General features: G+C 49.4%; 1 protein-coding gene across 7 annotated transcripts in view; it reads left to right on the top strand.

Annotated features, from left to right (window-relative positions):
* micu3a (mitochondrial calcium uptake family, member 3a) overlaps nucleotides 1-18,921 on the top strand; it is a 223,157-nt gene that overhangs the window by 122,078 nt on the left and 82,158 nt on the right. For 4 of the 7 annotated variants that reach the window (XM_072496845.1, XM_072496841.1, XM_072496843.1 and 1 more), the window contains one exon: nucleotides 8,327-8,425. The exons of the other annotated variants lie outside the window; for them this stretch is intronic. In XM_072496845.1, coding sequence (XP_072352946.1) covers nucleotides 8,327-8,425 — 99 coding nt within the window. The remainder of the gene's footprint in view (nucleotides 1-8,326; nucleotides 8,426-18,921) is intronic. 7 annotated transcript variants of the gene reach the window in all.

The raw sequence follows: 18,921 nt of genomic DNA on the forward strand, positions 1-18,921 counted from the left end.
GTCTCCCCTGCTAATGGAAACAACTTCCCTACATCCACCCTATCTAAGCCATTCATTCATCTAAGCCACGGTAAGTCATCCTTCAACTCTCTCCGATATCAAACAATCATCATGGCATCATGTAGTCAAAGAGTCACTCGCTTAGGGATCTCACATAAATATTAGCAGGGGACACAAATCACCTTTGATTGTCTCACAGAAACTTTCCATTCACCACCGTCCCATATTTTATCCTGCACACTCTCCATTCTCAACCTTGCTGGCTACCGCTCATCGCACACACTGGGTATGTATCTTTCTCAACCTATGCTCCATCCCCTCTCATCACATACCTTTCTTTTGTCTTCATCCATGGCAAGTTTGCCACAACAGCAAGAAAGGCTGAGGGGGAGGCACAGCCGATGGAGAAGGATGTTAGTGACAGGGTGAAGAGGCACCTTGGCCTCCCTCCTGATGTACCATCTCACAGAATCAAAGTTTCACAGAAAAATGCAGTGTTGAAAAGGCCCTTCGGCTCATCGTGTCTGCAACCTCCGCATGAAAGGCACCTGGGGCAGCACAGTAGTACAGCGGGTAGCACTGTTGCTTCACAGTTCCAGGGTCCCAGGTTCGATTCCCGGCTTGGGTCACTGCCTGTGTGGAGTCTGCATTTTCTCTCCGTGTCTGCGTGGGTTTCCTCTGGCTGCTTCGGTTTCCTCCCACAAGTCCCAAAAGATGTGCTGTTAGGTGAATTTTACATTCTGAATTCTCCCTCTGTGTACCCGAACAGACGCTGTAATGTGGCGACTCGGGGCTTTTCACAGTAACTTCATTGCAGTGTTAATGTAAGCCTACTTGTGACAATAAAGATTATCATCATCAGCCAATCCTAATCCCATTTTCCAGCACTTGGCCCATAGCCTCGAATATTAAGACATGCCAAGTACTCATCCAGGTACTTTTTAAAGGATGTGAGGCAACCCACATCATCTACCCTCCCAGGCAGTGCATTCCAGACTGTCACCACCCTCTGGGTAAAAAGGCTTTTCCACAAATTCCCCTGAACCTCCTGCCCCTCACCTTGAACTTGTGTCCCCTCGTAACCGACCCTTTAACTAAGGGGACTAGCTTTTCCCTATCTAACATGTCTTGTGCCCCTCATAATCTCTTTAAGGAATTAGTGAATATTCCACAAGGGCATTCCAGTGGTGTTGAGCCGCTCCTCTGCCTGTGACCCTGTGAGGCCGAGAAGGGTTCATCTGACGCTGAGCCAGTCTCTACTTAACCAGTTGGATCCTGGTCCTTGCACCACCACCTAAGAAAGGTGGACCGACTGCTGCCCGTACGTCGCTGGAGTCACAGTGGTACCCACTACCTTCAATGATTCCCCATGTAGGTTGCCAGTGTCGCTTTGGCATTCTGCAATTGCAGTGGCATGACCACCATGTGAAGCTGCTGAAACATACAGAGGTCTACAATGGAGACAGCAGCCCCAGTGTCCATTTCCATCGTCACTGGGTGTCCATTTACCTACAAGATAATCCGGATTGTAGCGACTCTCTGAGCCATGACAGAGTTTAATTGCATCAAAGAGTCGTCCTCCTCCGGGCATCTACGTAGAATCGTAGAATAGAATCATAGAATCTCTACAGTGCAGAAGGAGGCCATTCGGCCCAACGGTTCTGCGCCGACCCTCTCAAATAGCATCCTATCCCTCACTCAATCCACATAACTCAACCTAACCTGTACATCCCTGGACACGAAGAGGCAATTTTATTGGATTGGATTGGATTTGTTTATTGTCACGTGTACTGAGGTACAGTGAAAAGTATTTTTCTGCGACCAGCTCAACAGATCATTAAGTACATGAGAAGAAAAGGGAATAAAAGAAAATACATAATAGGGCAACACAAGGTATACAATGTACCAATGTACCAAGGTATATCATGGCCAATCCACTTCACCTGCACATCTTTGGACTGTGGGAAGAAACCGGAGCACCCGGAGGAAACTGGGAAAAAGTGCAAACTCCAGATAGACAGTTACCCAAGGCTGGAATTGAACCCGGGTCCCTGGAGCTGTGAAGCAGCAGTGCTAACCACTGTGCCACTGTGCTGCTACGTACAAGGTCCTGATCGGGGGTGACCTTGGCGGTTACACGGACGTCGAATCCTGCGCCGCATCGGGCGACCCTGGCCCTCATAATTCCCTCGACCACAATGCTGGCAAGGCACTCGGCTCTCACTTTCATCCTTGGGCAAAGTATCCCATCGGGCAGCAGCAGAATCCAAATTCCGTTATGAGCTTGCCATGGGGATTGCTCAGTCAGAGGAAGCCTGACTGGTTAAGCACAATCCTGGGACCGATAAGGGGCCTGAAAAGGAGGGCAGCCCAAACTATGGACACCATAGCCCATGGAGCCCTGCAGCTCTTGCACACTTTTCTTAGCACGTTCACAAGAGAGGGAAAGCCCAATGACCTGCCTCAAATCCAATGTAGATTCTGCTAACAGCATCTTCTGCATGGTTTTATTGTTAATACCACACACAAGCCGGTCCCTTCACATCTCCGAGAGAGATGGCCCGAAACTCGCAGTGTTGAGGCAGGCACTGCAGATGGGTCAAGAAGTCGTGCCATGCTAAATTTCCCTTAGTGTCCAAAAATGGTTAGGTGAGGTTACAGGGATAGGGTGGAGATGTGGGGATATGGTGAATGTGTGGGCTTAAGTAGGGTGCTCTTTCCAAGGGCTGGTGCAGACTCGATGGGTCTGCACTATAAATTCTATGATTCTATGACCGATTCACTAGGAGAGCGCACTATCATGTTAAATCGATACCTGAGCATAATTATGGAAGGATGGGTGTTAGAAACAATACCTACCAACTTATCAAAAGGCCTGGGGCTGTGGAAGGGGCTGGTACGGGGGGCGGTGGAATACAGAGTTTCATTATACGCCGACGACCTGCTCTTATACATCACTGATCCAGTGGCTGGGATGGATGAAACCATGGGAATCCTGAGGGAATTCGGCCGGTTCTCGGAGTATAAACTGAACATGGCAAAAAGTGAGTTGTTTGTAGTCCAGGCGAGGGGTCAGGAGGGTCGGCTGAGGGGGCTGCCGTTTAGGTTAGTAGGGGACAGTTTCAGATACTTAGGGATAAAGGTGGCGCGGGACTGGGGCCGGTTGCACAAGTTGAATTTATCTCGGTTGGTGGAGCAAATGAGGGTCGAGTTCCGGAGGTGGGATGCGCTCCCACTGACACTAGCGGAGAGAGTGCAGACGGTTAAAATAATGATCCTCCCGAGATTCCTGTTCGTATTCCACTGTCTCCCCATTTTCATTCCGCGGACCTTTTTTAAGAAGTTCAATAAAATGATTATAGATCATAGATCATAGAATTTACAGTGCAGAAGAAGGCCATTCGGCCCATCGAGTCTGCACCGGCTCTTGGAAAGAGCACCCTACCCAAGGCCCACACCTCCACCCTATCCCCATAACCCAGTAACCCCACACAACACTAAGGGCAATTTTGGACACTAAGGGCCATTTATCATGGCCAATCCACCTAACCTGCACATCTTTGGACTGTGGGAGGAAACCGGAGCACCCGGAGGAAACCCACGCGCACACGGGGAGGATGTGCAGACTCCGCACAAACAGTGACCCAAGCCGGAATCGAACCTGGGACCCTGGAGCTGTGAAGCAATTGTGCTATCCACAATGCTACCGTGCTGCCCTTAGTGTCCAAAATTGCCCTTAGTGTTGGGTGGGGTTACTGGGTTATGGGGATAGGGTGAAGGTGTGGACCATGGGTAGGGTGCTCTTTCCAAGAGCCGATGCAGACTCGATGGGCCGAATGGCCTTCTGCACCGTAAATTCTATGATCTATTATGGGATTTGTGTGGGCGGGAAAGTCCTCGCGGGTGAGGAGATTGATGCCTGAGAGGAACCGAGGGGAAGGGGGGCTGGCGCTGCCAAACTTTAGTAATTACCACTGGGCGGCCAACATAATTATGATAAGGAAGTGGATGGTGGGTGCGGGGTCGGTTTGGGGGCGGATGGAGGCCGCTTCGTGCAGGGGCACCAGTCTGGCAGTCCTGGTTACGGTGCCCCTGCCGCTCCTGCCGGCACGGTACTCCACCAGCCCTATAGTGGTGGCGACTTTGCGGATCTGGGGCCAATGGAGAAGACGTGTGGGGGACGTGAGAGCATCAGTTTGGTCCCCAATTTGCGACAATCACCGGTTTGCCCGGGGAATATGGACGGCGGGTTCCGAACATGGCAGAGGGCTGGGATTGAGAGGATAGGGGATCTGTTCTTGGAAGAGAGCTTCCTGAGCATGAGGGCACTGGAGGAGAAATTTAGGCTTGCGAGAGGGAATGCTTTTAGGTACTTGCAGGTGCGGGACTTTCTACGCAGACAGATTACATCCTTCCCACGCCTGCCACTTAGGGGGATCCAGGACAGGGTAGTGTCTAGTGGATGGGTGGGGGAGGGGAGGGTCTCCGATATATACAAAGAACTTATGGGGGCAGAGGAGACGCAGACCGAGGAGCTGAAGCTTAAGTGGGAAGAGGAGCTCGGAGGAGAGATAGAAGAGGGCTTATGGGCGTAGGCGTTGAGCAGGGGCAACGCGACCACAACATGCCCTAGGCTCAGCCTGATTCAATTCAAAGTCGTCCAGCGGGCCCACATGACAGTGGCCTGGATGAGTAAATTCTTTGGATTAGAGGACAGGTGCGCCAGATGTGTGGGAGGACCAGCGAACCATGTCCACATGTTCTGGGCATGTTCAAAACTCAGTGGGTACTGGCAGGGATTCGCGGACGTTATGTCGTGGGTACTGAAAACAAGGGTGGTGATGAGTCCAGAGGTGGCATTTTTGGGGGTTTCTGAGGAACCGGGAGTCCAGGAGGAGAGAGAGGCTGACGTTTTGGCCTTTGCTTCCCTGGTAGCCAGGCGACAAATTCTCCTGGCATGGAGGGACTCAAAGCCCCCGAAGTCGGAGGCCTGGCTATTGGATATGGCGAGCTTTCTCAGTCTGGAGAAAATTAAGTTCGCTCTGAGAGGGTCACTGTCAGGGTTCGCCCGGAGGTGGCAACCATTTATCTACTTCTTCGCGGAAAATTAATCGTCAGCGGGGGGTGGAGGGGACGTTCGGGCAACGTAGATTAGGGGGGTAGTTAGGCAGGTCCTTGTAAGAGGGGAGCTGGTTTTTGCACTATGTTGATTGTTCTTTGCACACTGTTTTGTATTATTGTTGTTTACTATGCCAAATGCCTCAATAAAATTGTTCATCAAAACAAAATAAGGCCTGGGGCCGGATTCTCCAATAATGGGGTTATGTCCCCACGCTGGCGTTTCACTCTGGACTTTCCTTAAGAAAGTCCTCGGGCAGCACGGTGGCACAGTGGTAGCACAGCAGTCTCACGGCGCCGAGGTCCCAGGTTCGATCCCAGCTCTGGGTCACTGTCCTTGTGGAGTTTGCACATTCTCCCCGTGTTTGCGTGGATTTCGCCCCCACAACCCAAAGATGTGCAAAGTAGGTGGATTGAACACACTAAATTGCCCCTTAATTGGAAAAAATGAATTGGGTACTCTAAATTTATTTTAAAAAAAGAAAGTCCAGAGTGATTCTCCCATCTGCAGGGGGCTGGTAGGGCCCCGGAGTTGTTCTCTCAGCTCTGTCAGTGGCCCCTTACCCGCGCTGCGTAGTTCGCGCGTGCGAGCGATTCTCTGGGGACGGGTGAATCGCGGGAGCGGCGCGTCAAACTTTATGATCACAAACATCTGGGCCCCTCAGGCAGTCAGAAAGGGAACTTTATGTCCGTCTTCCCCCAATATCCCATTTGTCTGGAAGAAGTATTGCATGCATTCACGTATTGATTCCAATCGTTCAGACCTGCATCGAAGGCCTCCAAATTCCTGAATAATAGCATTTTACTCGTGACGTTCCCCATGCAAACATCCGATGGCCAAGCAAACCGATTGGCGAGTAGAGTTTTTGTTAGCGCTTGTCGCCAGAATAATGACACAGAGAATGCTGACAGTAAACGTGAGATAGATTTATTTACAAGTGTTTACAATGGTCTGCATAACGCAGTATCCCATTCCCATTGCAATCCTAGCTGGGAGGACTTATCTCTCCAGGCCCTGATCTGGACCTGCTTTTAACCTTTGATCATAACAACCCAGGTGGTATGCCTCTGCCCGCTATCTATGGAGCTCTTAAATGCAGATAACACAAAAATCGGCCATGTAGTTGATAGTGAAGAGGATAGCTGTGGACTCCAGAATGATATCAATGTTTTGGTTGAGTGGATGGAAAAGTAGCAAATGAAATTCAATCCAGAAAAGTGTGAGGTTATACATTTTGGGAGGGCAAACAATGTAAGGGATTACTCAATAACTGGGAGCCATGATGTGGAGATGCCGGCATTGGACTGGGGTGAGCACAGTAAGAAATCTTACAACACCAGGTTAAAGTCCAACAGGTTTGTTTTAAACACTAGCTTTTGGAGCACTGCTCCTTCCTCAGGTGAATGAAGAGGGAAGTTTCAGAGAAACATATATATTGACAAATTCAAAGATACAAGACAATGCTTAGAATGCGAGCATTAGCAGTTAATTAAGTGTTTACATCGCCAGAGAGAGGGGTAACCCCAGGTGAAAGAGGTGTGAATTGTCTCAAGCCAGGACAGTTGGTAGGAGTTAGCAAGCCCAGGCCAGATGGTGGGGGGTGAATGTAATGCGACATAAATCCCAGGTCCCGGTTGAGGCTGCACTTATGTGTGCGGAACTGAATAAATGGGAAGATATTGAGAGAGGTAGAGGAAGTGATACCTTGGAGTACATGTCCACAGCTCCCTGAAGGTGGCAGGAGAGATAGATAAACTGGTAAAGAAGGCATATAGAATGCTCTCCTTTAGTGCATGATACATAGAGTACAAAAGTAGGGATGTAATACTGGAACTATATGAAACATTGGATAGGCCACAGCTGGAATTTTGTGTACAATTCTGGTCACTACGTTACAGGAAAGACATAAACGTTCCGAAGAGAATACAGAGGAGATTTACAAGAATGTTGTCAGGGCTGTAAAGTTTATTATATAGGCTAGGATTATTTTTCTCCGAACAGAGGAGGCGGAGGGGTGACTTGATTGAGGTGAACAAAGTTTTGAGGGGCCTAGATAAAGTGGATAGGGAAGACTTGTTCCCCGAGCAGAGAGGTCAATTACCAGGGCTTACACATTTAAGATGATTCGGAGAAGGATCAGAGGGACTATTAGGCAGACTTTTCACCCAGAGGATGGTGGGTGTCTTTAATTTGTTTCTTGGATTGGTGATGAAGGCAAAAATCCGCAACTCATTTAAAAGGTACCTGGATCTGCAGCTGAGGTGCAGTAACCTGCAGGGCTACAGACCGGGTACTGGATGGTGGGATTAGAATATGCAGCTCGTATTTCGTTTCAATCAACGCAGACACAATGGACTGAATAGCCTTTTTCTGTGCTGCAACTTTTCTATGCTTCTATGTGAGGAAGTGTAGTCGAGGTAGCTGTGAAAGCCAGCGGGCATATAATGAACATTAATTGATCGCCTATTCCCAGAAATGGAAACAAAGAGGTTGAGGGAAGGAAAGGAATGATAGACTGTGAAACTGAGAGAAGGATAGAAATTGGAAGAAAAGTTGGTGACATTTTCCACTTCGGGGCAAGAGTAGACAACAGTACCAATAAATTATCAAAGTTAACAAAAAAAAGAAGTGAAGAAGTGGGCATGAATAGGACTGAAATAAGGAGTGTTCTGCATATCCCACAAAAAGGTAAACCTAGCTAGCGGGCACCCATTGATAAGGTGAAAATGAGTGGACTTGAAGGAGAAGGAGCTTTGACAAGATTCATGCAGGCTTGAAAGGCTAGCTCCATTCTCTGTCCACCGATGCTTTCAGACCTGTCCAGCATTTTCTTTTTATGTTTTAGATTCCATCATCCACAGTAATTTGCTTTTATCTTATTGAAGGAGAAGTTGTTCAGTGTGAGAACAAGTTCAGCCAGGTGGAGATTGGTGGTAGTGGATGGTAATTTGTTACCAGTTTTCATTTTCTTCTGTGTGGTTGTACACAGAGAACAAATAGAACTATTCCATATTCCATAAATAGAAGTATTTAAAGAAGATGAGGAATATCTAAAATTGTTTCTTTAATCCTATTTTGATCTCAACATAAAGTCTAAACAATTGATAGTATAATTGTTAAATTTAATTTTTCTTGAATGGAACTTTCACTATGCCTCATTGATGATGTTGAACTTTACAACAATTTTACCCTTTCAAAACTCTCCAGGTGTTAAAAAAAGATCCCCCAAATCATGCCACAGACCGAAGTTACTGGGATACATTAAGACGTAACACCAGCCAAGCACTCTTTTCAGACCTTGCAGAGGTACAGACATACCGGTGAAGTCACAAAGCTGGAGGGTTTATTAATTTTTCTAGATGCATTCTACTTGGAATATAGTTATGCTTTAATTTATGTGTTTTGCGATGAACAAATGGCAGTACAGCAATGAAATCAGGTCCCAAGACTTGAATGTTGTGTAGTGTAGTGGTTGTTTGTTCGTATAGAACTTGAGTATTGCTGAAAAAAGAGACATGCCCTTGAAACTTTTTGTCATCAGAATAGATTTGCAAAAATACCAATAGTAATGGGAACACCCATTTTTACTGCATGAGAGGAGAAAGCTGATTGGTTGGCAAGTGGGCTCTAATTGATAGAGGTATTGCCAAAAAGAATCCACCAAGGGACAGTTAACTGCCAAGCTTCTGTTTAAATTCAAACCAGGCCCTGGGAATGAACCAGGGAATGGTTGTCTCCGAAGCTTTTGTTTAGTTGAACGCAACATGCGGACATGCTCTTGTCTGCAAAGCTACTATGTTACTAGCCTAGTAATCAAAATCCAGAAACTCAAATCCCTTCATTGCAGTTGAAAAATGCTGGTATAAATAAAAGTGATTATGAGCTGTTGGATTGTCATTAAAAACTCAAATGGTTTACTACTGCCTTTTTGGGAAAAATGACATTTGGTTGATCTGACCAACATGCCTGACTCTTAACAACCTGTCTAAGTGGATTAGTAAACTAATCAATTCTGTTCAATTGCTACTCAGCAGTTCAAGAAGATCCATTACCTGTTTCTCAGGTCAAATAGGTATGGACAGCAAATACAAACCTTGAAACCAATGCCCACATCCCATGTTTAAAAAAAGCTGACTCCCAAATGCAACTATATGGGAACAACTTGATGGTATGAAGCCAGATTTTACAAATGCCCACACTCATAATTAAATTTATGTTTTTAAAAATATGTTTTGACAGCTGGTGCTTCCCAGCTGCTCAAAACATTTAAAGTATTGCCAGAGAGTGGAGCTCTGTGTAAGCAAGTGTGTATGCTTGCAATAAGTATGTTCACAGAAGAGTGTGTGCAATACACAGCTTTAATGGCAATTTTGGAGGTTGGCAAGTGGGAATTGCCTTGAGATTCCTGACACGACGCCACGTAAAAACGTTAATTGGTCCACTTAATGAGGTCCCACAGACTTCTTACCGCAACAAGGCTGATTTGTCGGGACCACACTCGCCAGCCCCCTGCTAACAGGAGCGAGCAGCACTTAAACCGCTCCTGCACAGCCAACCCCACTCAGCTGGCAGCCATGCCGCCAAGTCGACCAGCACCATGATTCGGCAAACAGACTTGGGAAGACTACTTCAAGCGGTCGAGACCAGATGGGATGTCCTGCTCCACCGAGCCGTCTCGGATGTTCAGTCACAGAGCAGCCAGTGCCACCTGGGAGGCAGTCAGCTCGAGGAGTGTGACCAGGAGGACCAGCACCAGTGCCACAAGGTCAACGACCTCCACCAGGATGCTGGAGTAAATTTGCACTGGACCCCAACCCCCATCCCCAAAGAGAATATGCCTGGCAACGCCCCACCCAGCACTTCTGTGCCTGACTCACCCATGCCCAGTAGTGCCACCCATGCTGCCCCATTCCCCCCCCCCCCCCCCCCCCCCATACGATGAACCACGTGTGCAGCTAACAATGCCCTCTCTGTGTCCCCACAGAAGTTGGCCTGCAACCGACAGGAGAGGGCCCAGACTAGGTGGCGGGGTGCTGGACATCTGATCCTCACCCACTATGAAGAACGGACTCTGGAGGTCACGGGGGTGGACGAGGGGAGGGCAGTGACCACCATAGAGGTTGGTGCATGGCACAGAGGTGAGGATCCACCGGCCCCCACCCAGATGACCTGTCAAAAGTGAGTTGTTAAGCCATACAGACTGATCCATCCCTCTCACTGACCACATGTCCATTCTCCCACAGGACCTTCAACCGATGGCGCTGGCCCATCCGGGGTGCCTCCGGATATCTCAGTTGCTGGAGGTTGTCACCCAGTACCAGGTTGACTTGATGAAGCACTGCGGAGCCTGTCCCAGTCCCATGTGGGCATAGCCGAGGCAGTGCGGAGCATGTCCCGTTGTTTTTTTAAAATTATTTGTTATTTACAGCACAGAAGGAGGCCATTGGCCCATCGTGTCTGCACCGGCTCCTAAAAGAGATATCTAACTGGACATTCCCCAGCCCTATCTCCGAAGCCCCCTAAATTAATCTTTTTCAAATATATATCCAGTTCTCCTTTGAAACCTCCTACGAATCCACTCTTCCAGGCAGCGCATTCCAAACGCCAACAACACTGAGTAAAGAGGTTTCTCCTCATTTCACTCCTAGCTCTCTTGCTGACCATCTTGAAATTGTGACATACCAACTAATGGAGACAGAATATCCTTCTTCACCCTGTCAAAATTGTTCATAATTTTGAACACCTCAATGAGGTCGCCTCCTAATCTTCTCTGTTCCAAGGAGAACAAACCAATCTTTCCTTGTATCTAAAATTACTCATTCCTGGTATCATTTCAGTAAATCTCCTCTGCACTCTCTCCAGGGCTTTAACACCTTTCCTTAAATAAGTTGCCCAATAAGGTGTCCAGAACTGAACACAATACTCCAAATGTGGTCTGACCAATCATTTGTAGAGGTGTAGCATCACTTCCTTGGTTTTATACTCTATGCCTCGATTTATAAACCCAAGGATCCTATAAGCCTTCTTAACAACTGTTTCAACTTGCCTGGTTACCTTCAGAGAATTATGTACTTGAACCCCGAGGTCCCTCTGCTCCAGTGCCCCCCCTCAGGGGCTGGTTTAGTACACTGTGCTAAATAGCTGGCTTTTAAAGCAGACCAAGACAGGCCAGCAGCATGGTTCAATTCCCGTACCAGCCTCCCCGAACAGGTGCCGGAATGTGGCGACTAGGGGCTTTTCACAGTAACTTCATTTGAAGCCTACTTGTGACAATAAGCGATTTTCATTTAATTTCAAAGTTGTACCATTGAGCCTATATTGTTTCCCCATATTTCTTCTCCCAAAATGCATTACCTCACATTTTGCTGCATTGAAGTCCATCTGTCAGGTATCTGCCCAACTTGTCAATGTCCATCTGAAGTCGCTCAGCATCATCCTCACAATTCACTATTCTCCCTAGCTTAGTACCACCTGGAAATTTAGAAATTTAGCCCTTACAACCACTTCTAAATCATTTATATAAATCAGAAAAAGCTAGGGTCTCAACACTGAGCCCTGAGGAACATCACTTTCAACTTGTCTCCAGTCAGAGAAATGCCCATCTATACCTACCCTCTGTTTCTTATCCCTTAGCCAACTTCTAATCCATGCTGCCAAGGACCCATCAATCCTAAACATTATTAATTTGCCAACCAGCCTGCCATGTGACACTGTATCAAATGCTTTCTGAAAGTCCAAATATACTACATCCATAGTACTACCTTTATCCACTGCCAGTGTCACTTCGTCAAAGAACTCAATTAAATTTGTCAGACATGACTTGCCCTTGATAAAGCCATGTTGACTGTCTAGTATAACTTATTTTTCTCTAAGTGTATATTTATCTAATCACGTATTATGGTCTCCATCAATTTTCCCATTACAGATGTCAAGCTGACAGGTCTGTAGTTTCTTGGTTTATCCTTTGCCCCTTTCTTAAACAACGGCATTACATTTGCAATTCTCTAATCCCTCCAGAATAATCCTGTGTTCAGAAAGGCCTGAAAAATTTCTGTCAATGGCTCCGCAATATGCTCCCTTACCTCTCTCGGCAAACTAGGATGCACCCTATCCAGGCCTAGCGACTTCTATACCTGGAGTGCTGCCAGTCTTTTTATCACCTTTTCTTTATCACGTACTGGTCAGTTGCTCAACACCCACATTTTCAACTGGGCCATTGTCACCATCTTCTAATTTGGTAAAGACAGAAGCAAAGTAGTAATTTAGTACCACTGCCATACCCTCTGCTTCAGTGAATAGTTTACCCTGCTTGTCCCTTATAATCCCCACTCTATCCTTCACTAACCTTTTACCATTAATATGTTTGAAGAACATTTTGCTATTTGTTTTAGCACAGTCTGTAATCCTTTCCTCATGTTTCCTCTTAGCCTTCCTTATTCCAGCCTTAGCCTCTCTCTCCTGCATTTGAGATTCTATTGCTATTATTCCGGCATGCATCATGTGCTTCTTTTTTTCTTATTTTATCATCAGTGTCCTTAGTCATTCTGGGTACTCTAGCTTTGGATAGCCCGTATTTATTACTCATGGGTATGTACCTAGCTTGCACCCTATTCACCTCTCCTTTGAAAGTCTCCCATTTTTCATCCACTGTTTATCCACCAAAATGCATTTCCAATCAACCTGCTCCAGTTCAACTGTTAAACCCCTAAATTATTCTCGTTTCCAGACTGGGATCTTAATCCGTGACTGATTTTTATCCTTTTCCAACTTAATATTGAATTATATTATGATCGCTACTTCCCAATGGCTCCTCCACTCTGACGTTCTCCACCTGCCCTGCCTCATTTCCTAGGACCAAATCCAGCACAGCTTGCTCCCTGGTAGGACTGGAAATGTACCGTTCCAGAAAGTTCTCCTGCACACACTGCGGGTATTTCTCCCTTCTGTGCCCCACACTCTATAGGGGAATTGTAATCAACAACTATCACAACCCTACTTGCCCTGCAGGTTTCCATAATTTGCCTACAAATGCTCTCTCCAACTTCCTCCCCATTATTTGGAGGTCTATGATAAATACCAAACAAGGTCACTGCTCCCTTCCTGTTTCTCACCTCCAAACAAATAGATTCTAATTCAGGAACTGCATCTTGTTCTAGAGCTATGATATTATCCTTGACCAAGACTGCTACACCTCCTCCCTTTTTACCCATCCTGTTCCTAATAAACTCCTTTTAACCCGGGATGTTAAGTATCCAGTCCTGTTCTGGCTTGAGGCAATGTTTCTGTCAATGCTACAAAGTCATATGCCCCTTCAGCAATTTCTGCTTCTAGTTCCCCAAGATTGTTCACCATACTCCATGTATTTACATACATACAATTAACCCTGCCCTTATCTCTTTCTTCCCAATGGGAGGCGACCATTTCCTTGTTCACTGTCAACACTCAAGCCTTCTCTCACTTTCCTTGACCTATTCCTCTTCTCACTTTTGCCCTCAGTAAGCCCATTAGTCAACCCACTCCACTGCCGTACAAGTTTAAATCCACCCTCACTATACTATTTACTCTCTCTCAGCCAGGAGATTGGCTCCATTTTGGCTCCGATTAAGCCCATCAATTCCAGAGGCCCAGAAGATTCAAATCTTGTACTCCAGACTAAGCTCTAAAATCTTCCCGCTGATCCAAGATGCGCCCAATTACGCTGATGCTATGACTCGACTCAAAGAGAGTTATGAGCAAAAGACGAACACGCTCTTCGCCAGACACGAGCTCGCAACGCGTACTCAACTACTGGGTGAGTCAATCGAGGGCCCTGATCCCACTAGTTCTGGACTGTGACTGCCAGGACATTACAACTAAGGAGCACTCAGATCTCCTTATGAGGGACGCTTTTGTAACTGGGATTGGGGCCGATGCTATCAGGCAGCGGCTCCTAGAAAGGGCCACGCGCGACCTCGCAGAGACAAAAACATTAGCGTTTTCCATGACGGTCGCCCTGCGCAATGTACAGTCCTACGCCCCCAACCGCGCGGCCTATTCCTCCTACGCTTCATGGGCCCCACAGGCAGCCGCCCCAGCGGAGACGCTACCCACTCAATACGCCTGCGCTACGCGCCAGCCAGTGATCTCCGGGGGGCCCCGATGCTCTTTTTAAGGCCAACAAAGACACCCCGCCAATGCTTCCCGGCCCGTGCTGCCCTTGTAAGGCCTGTGGGACGAAGGGCCACTACGCAGCGGTGTGCCAGGCCGGCTCAGTGGCAGCGGTCGCCCCACCCCGGTCACGGACAATGGTCGCTGCTATCCTCCCCAGGCCATGTGCGAGCAATGGGCGCCGCTATCTTCTCCCCCGCACAACACATGCGTTTCATGGGCGCCGCCATCTTGCTCCACTCTCGCAACGTGCGTTACATGGGCGCCGCCATTTTGTGACCTCCGGGCGCCGCCATCTTGTCCACCCTGCAGCACATGAAGACCAACGGCATTTCAGGACCCTGACGCTGCGGCCGCCTCACTACCCGACGATCAACCACGACTCACATCCATGGTAATCGACCAGTCCAGACCACACACTCTGACCAACGCATCCACCAGCGTGTCAACGGCCACATGACCTCCTGCCTACTGAGCACCGAGAGCTTTGTACATCCAAATACGGTAAAGCGCTGCTCCCTTAAGATACACCCTACCAATCAAAGTATCTCGCTGGCCTCCGGATCCCATCGCGTAGCGATCCAGGGGTACTACATGGTCACGCTCACAGTCCAAGGCATAGAGTTCCACAGTTTTCGCCTCTACATCCTCCCTAACCTCTGCGCTGCACTTATCCTTGGCCTGGATTTTCAGTGCAACCTCCAGAGCCTGCCCCTTAAATTCAGCAGACCCTTACCACCCCTCACTGTGTGCGGCCTCGCGACCCTAAAGGTCGATCCTCCTTCCCTCTTTGCCAATCTAACTCCAGATTGCAAACCCGTCGCCACCAGGAGCAGATGGTACAGCACCCAGGATAAGGCCTTCATCAGGTCCGAGGTCCAGCGGTTGCTTCAGGAGGCAGTCATCGAGGCAACGTGATCCAGAATGGAGTTCTGGGGCCCGATCCCGACCGCATGCGCCCCCTCATGGAGCTTCCCCTCCCCCACTGCCCCAAGGCCCTCAAACGCTGCCTGGGGTTCTTCTCGTATTACGCTCAGTGGGTCCCAAACTATGCGGACAAGGCCCACCCACTCATACAGTCCACTCATTTCCCCCTGATGGCAGAGGCCCAACAGGCCTTCGCCCGGATCAGAGCTGATATTGCCAAAGCTGGAATGCCGCTGTAGACGAAACACTTCCTTTCCAAGTAGAAAGCGACGCATTGGACGTCGCCCTTGCTGCCACCCTCAACCAGGCAGGCAGGCCCGTGGCATTCTTTTCCCGCACCCTCCATGCCTCCGAAATTCAGCACTCATCCATCGAAAAGGAGGCCCAGGCTATCGTTGAGGCTGTGCGACATTGGAGGCATTAGCTGGCCGGCAGGAGATTTACTCTCCTCACTGACCAATGGTCGGTAGCCTTCATGTTCAACAACACCCAGCGGGGCAAGATCAAAAATGACAAAATCTTGCGGTGGAGAATCGAGCTCTCCACCTATAACTACGAGATTAAGTATCGCCCTGGCAAACTCAACGAGCCCCCAGACGCCCTATCCCGAGGTACATGTGCCAGCGCACAGGTAAACCGACTCCGGACCCTGCACGACAGCCTTTGTCACCCAGGGATCACTCGGTTGTACCACTTCATTAAGGCACAAAATTTGCCCTACTCCGTCGAGGAAGTAAAGACGATCACCAAGGACTGCCAGGTCTGTGCGGAGTGCAAACCGCACTTCTACCGGCCAGACCGCGCGCACCTGGTGAAGGCCTCCCGCCCCTTTGAACGCTTCAACGTGGATTTCAAAGGCCCCCTCCCCTCCTCCGACCGACACAAGTATTTCCTCAGTGTGATCGATGAATACTCCCGTTTTCCTTTCGCCATCCCATGCCCCGACATGACGTCTGTCACCGTCATTAAAGCTCTTAATTCTATCTTCACTCTGTTCGGCTTCCCCGCCTACATCCACAGTGACAGGGGATCCTCATTTATGAGTGATGAGCTACGCCAGTTCCTGCTCAGCCGGGGTATCGCCTCCAGCAGATCGACGAGCTACAACCCCCGGGGAAACGGACAGGTAGAAAGGGAGAATGGGACGGTATGGAGGGCCGTCCAGGTGGCCCTACAGTCCAGAAATCTTCCAGCCTCACGCTGGCAAGAGGTCCTCACTGATGCACTACATTCCATTCGCTCATTACTTTGCACTGCTACTAACAGTACACCGCATGAACGTCTTTTTGCCTTCCCCAGGAAGTCCACATCCGGGGTATCACTCCCAACTTGGCTCACAGCTCCGGGAACCGTGCTTCTCCGTAAACATGTGCGGCTCCACAAGGCGGACCCGTTGGTGGAAAAGGTGCACCTGCTGCACGCAAACCCACAGTACGCCTACGTGGCATTCCCCGTCGGCCGCCAGGATACCGTCTCCCTCAGGGACCTGGCACCAGCAGGTTCCGTCCCCACCCCACCCCCGTCGCCCCCATCATCCTCCCTAGGACTGTCCGTCCTCCCCCTGCCCACCCCCGGAGTCAACTTCGACCACGACAGCACCAACATCGCCGGCTCCACTTCGTCGATCCCAGAGGATGATCAAGGCGCCGGACCGGCTGAACCTCTGACCGGCCCACCGGATGACCAGAGACATTTTGTTTTCACTGTTCTGTAAATATTAAAGATTGCGAATTGTATATAGTTATCCACCACCCCCGCCGGGCTCAATTTTAACAGGGGGTGAATGTGGTAAACCACTGTGTTCCTATATTAAGGGTTGTACAGTAGAACCTGCACCACAGGTTCACCTGGGCCCCTGCATGCTAGCTCCGCCCAGGAGCCGGGTTATAAATATGCGTGGCCTTCAGCTCACAGCCATTTCGTCAGCTGCTGTAGGAGGCCACACTTCAGATATTAATAAAGCCTCAGTTTGAATTCAACTTAATCTCCAGCCAAATTGATCGTGCCTCATGGGATATCATCACTCCCCTAAACTTGAACTTGACCCGCTGACAGTGCCAACACGGTCTCACCACCCTGGAATGGTGTTACACAGACCCTGGGAGGGTGGGAAATGAAAGGAAGGGAGAGGTGGAGGAGGGGAGGCAGAGAGATGCGGGGGTTGGGAAGGGGGATGTTGGGGAAAGTGGTAATGATGGACGTAGCCACGTCCTATGTGAAACGAGCGACGATGAGAGCCTCCATGGCCCTCATGGCCTGCCGGATCCTTCTCACTCCCCCCTGTCCACGAGGACATGGCACAGGTGCCGCACCATCTCCTTGTTGAGGTGGAGCCTCCTGCTGAACACGCTGTCCCTCATCTGTTCGAAAGACCAGCGACGCCTGTACACCTTGGGCCATCGCGGGCCTCCCCCTCTGGGTCCCTCTCTGGCCTGATGGGTGGATGGGTCCTCAAGGTGTGAGGCAGGGCCTAGCACATTGGACGCTGCCTCATCCAACGCATGGTGTGCCAGCAGCACCACTGGTGCAATTTCTGCGGGATCAAGGATATCGTCCCTCGCGTGCAATATCTGTAAGGAATTTGAGAGTGTGAGATTGACAACCAGTGGTGTCTTCCACCCTGGGACCCTCCAGTCCCCCCCATCGCTCCTCCCACCTCCTCCAACCCAGCATGCGCACCTGGCAACACCAGGGTCCCATGGCACTTAACCGCTACCTGGACCGGGCGCAGGTCCCTCCCCTGCACATGCCCATCCTCTGATCTTTGAAATGTCCCTGATTCTGGTGCCCAGCCCCTGGATGTTCAGATGTTGGCCGCTGCGTCCATGATGTTGCCTCCTGTAATGTTGAGGCACAGTGTCCATGTCTCATGGTGTGATTGCGTTACTAGGCAATAACTCCCACATGCTACATGGCATGCCTAACCATGGAGATTCACTTGGGGTGTGTAATGACTTAGGCCAGGCCTTTGAGATTGGCCAATTAGAATGAGTTCCCTGATTAGTGGCCCAATCAGGGAACCACTTTCTCTGTATATAACAGGGGGTGTCACATTCTCTGCACTCCCAGTGTAGACAGCAAGCTGAATGCACCTGGTTGTTCGGCTGCTGGTTTTGTAAATAAAAGAAATTCTGGTGAAGGGACTTCTGCCTCCGAGAACTTATTACAGGATGTGTGAGGTGCTCATTTAACTACGATTGCCAATTCCCAATTAGCTATAGCCTTCGGTCACGGGGCCAGAGGCCTTCGCGGTCAGTGGGGGTTATGGATGGTTGGCTGGGGTTGCCCCCGGAACGGGGATACATGGTCCAGGAGGTGACATGGTGGACCCGCGGGCGCTGAGACACACACTATTCTTGCTCCCCACTCTGCCCCCCCCCCCCCCCCCCCCCCCTCAGTCCAGCACCAATGACGGCCCACCCTGACCCCCAGTGGCTCACCCACCTCACTTTGGGCACGTGGACAGCAACCCCAGTGTCCCCAGGCTCTTTGCCTGTGAGCGAAAATGGCCAGTCCCCTCAGATCCCCACTACAGCCCTTCCGCCAGCTTCATGTTTTTAAAAAGAAAAGGTGTACTAATCGGCGACCATGTGACCTCTTGCTGGGTATGCCGTGAGATCACAGGCAAAGGCTCTATTAGAGAGGGGGGTCGTTCCCGTTAATTGTATGGTGACTGGACTTAAGTGGTGATCATTGGCTTCTCGGCACACTACGGTATTATTGGCTTC

The sequence above is a fragment of the Scyliorhinus torazame genome, chromosome 3 (genome assembly GCF_047496885.1).
Source record: "Scyliorhinus torazame isolate Kashiwa2021f chromosome 3, sScyTor2.1, whole genome shotgun sequence".
Classification (NCBI taxonomy): domain Eukaryota; kingdom Metazoa; phylum Chordata; class Chondrichthyes; order Carcharhiniformes; family Scyliorhinidae; genus Scyliorhinus; species Scyliorhinus torazame.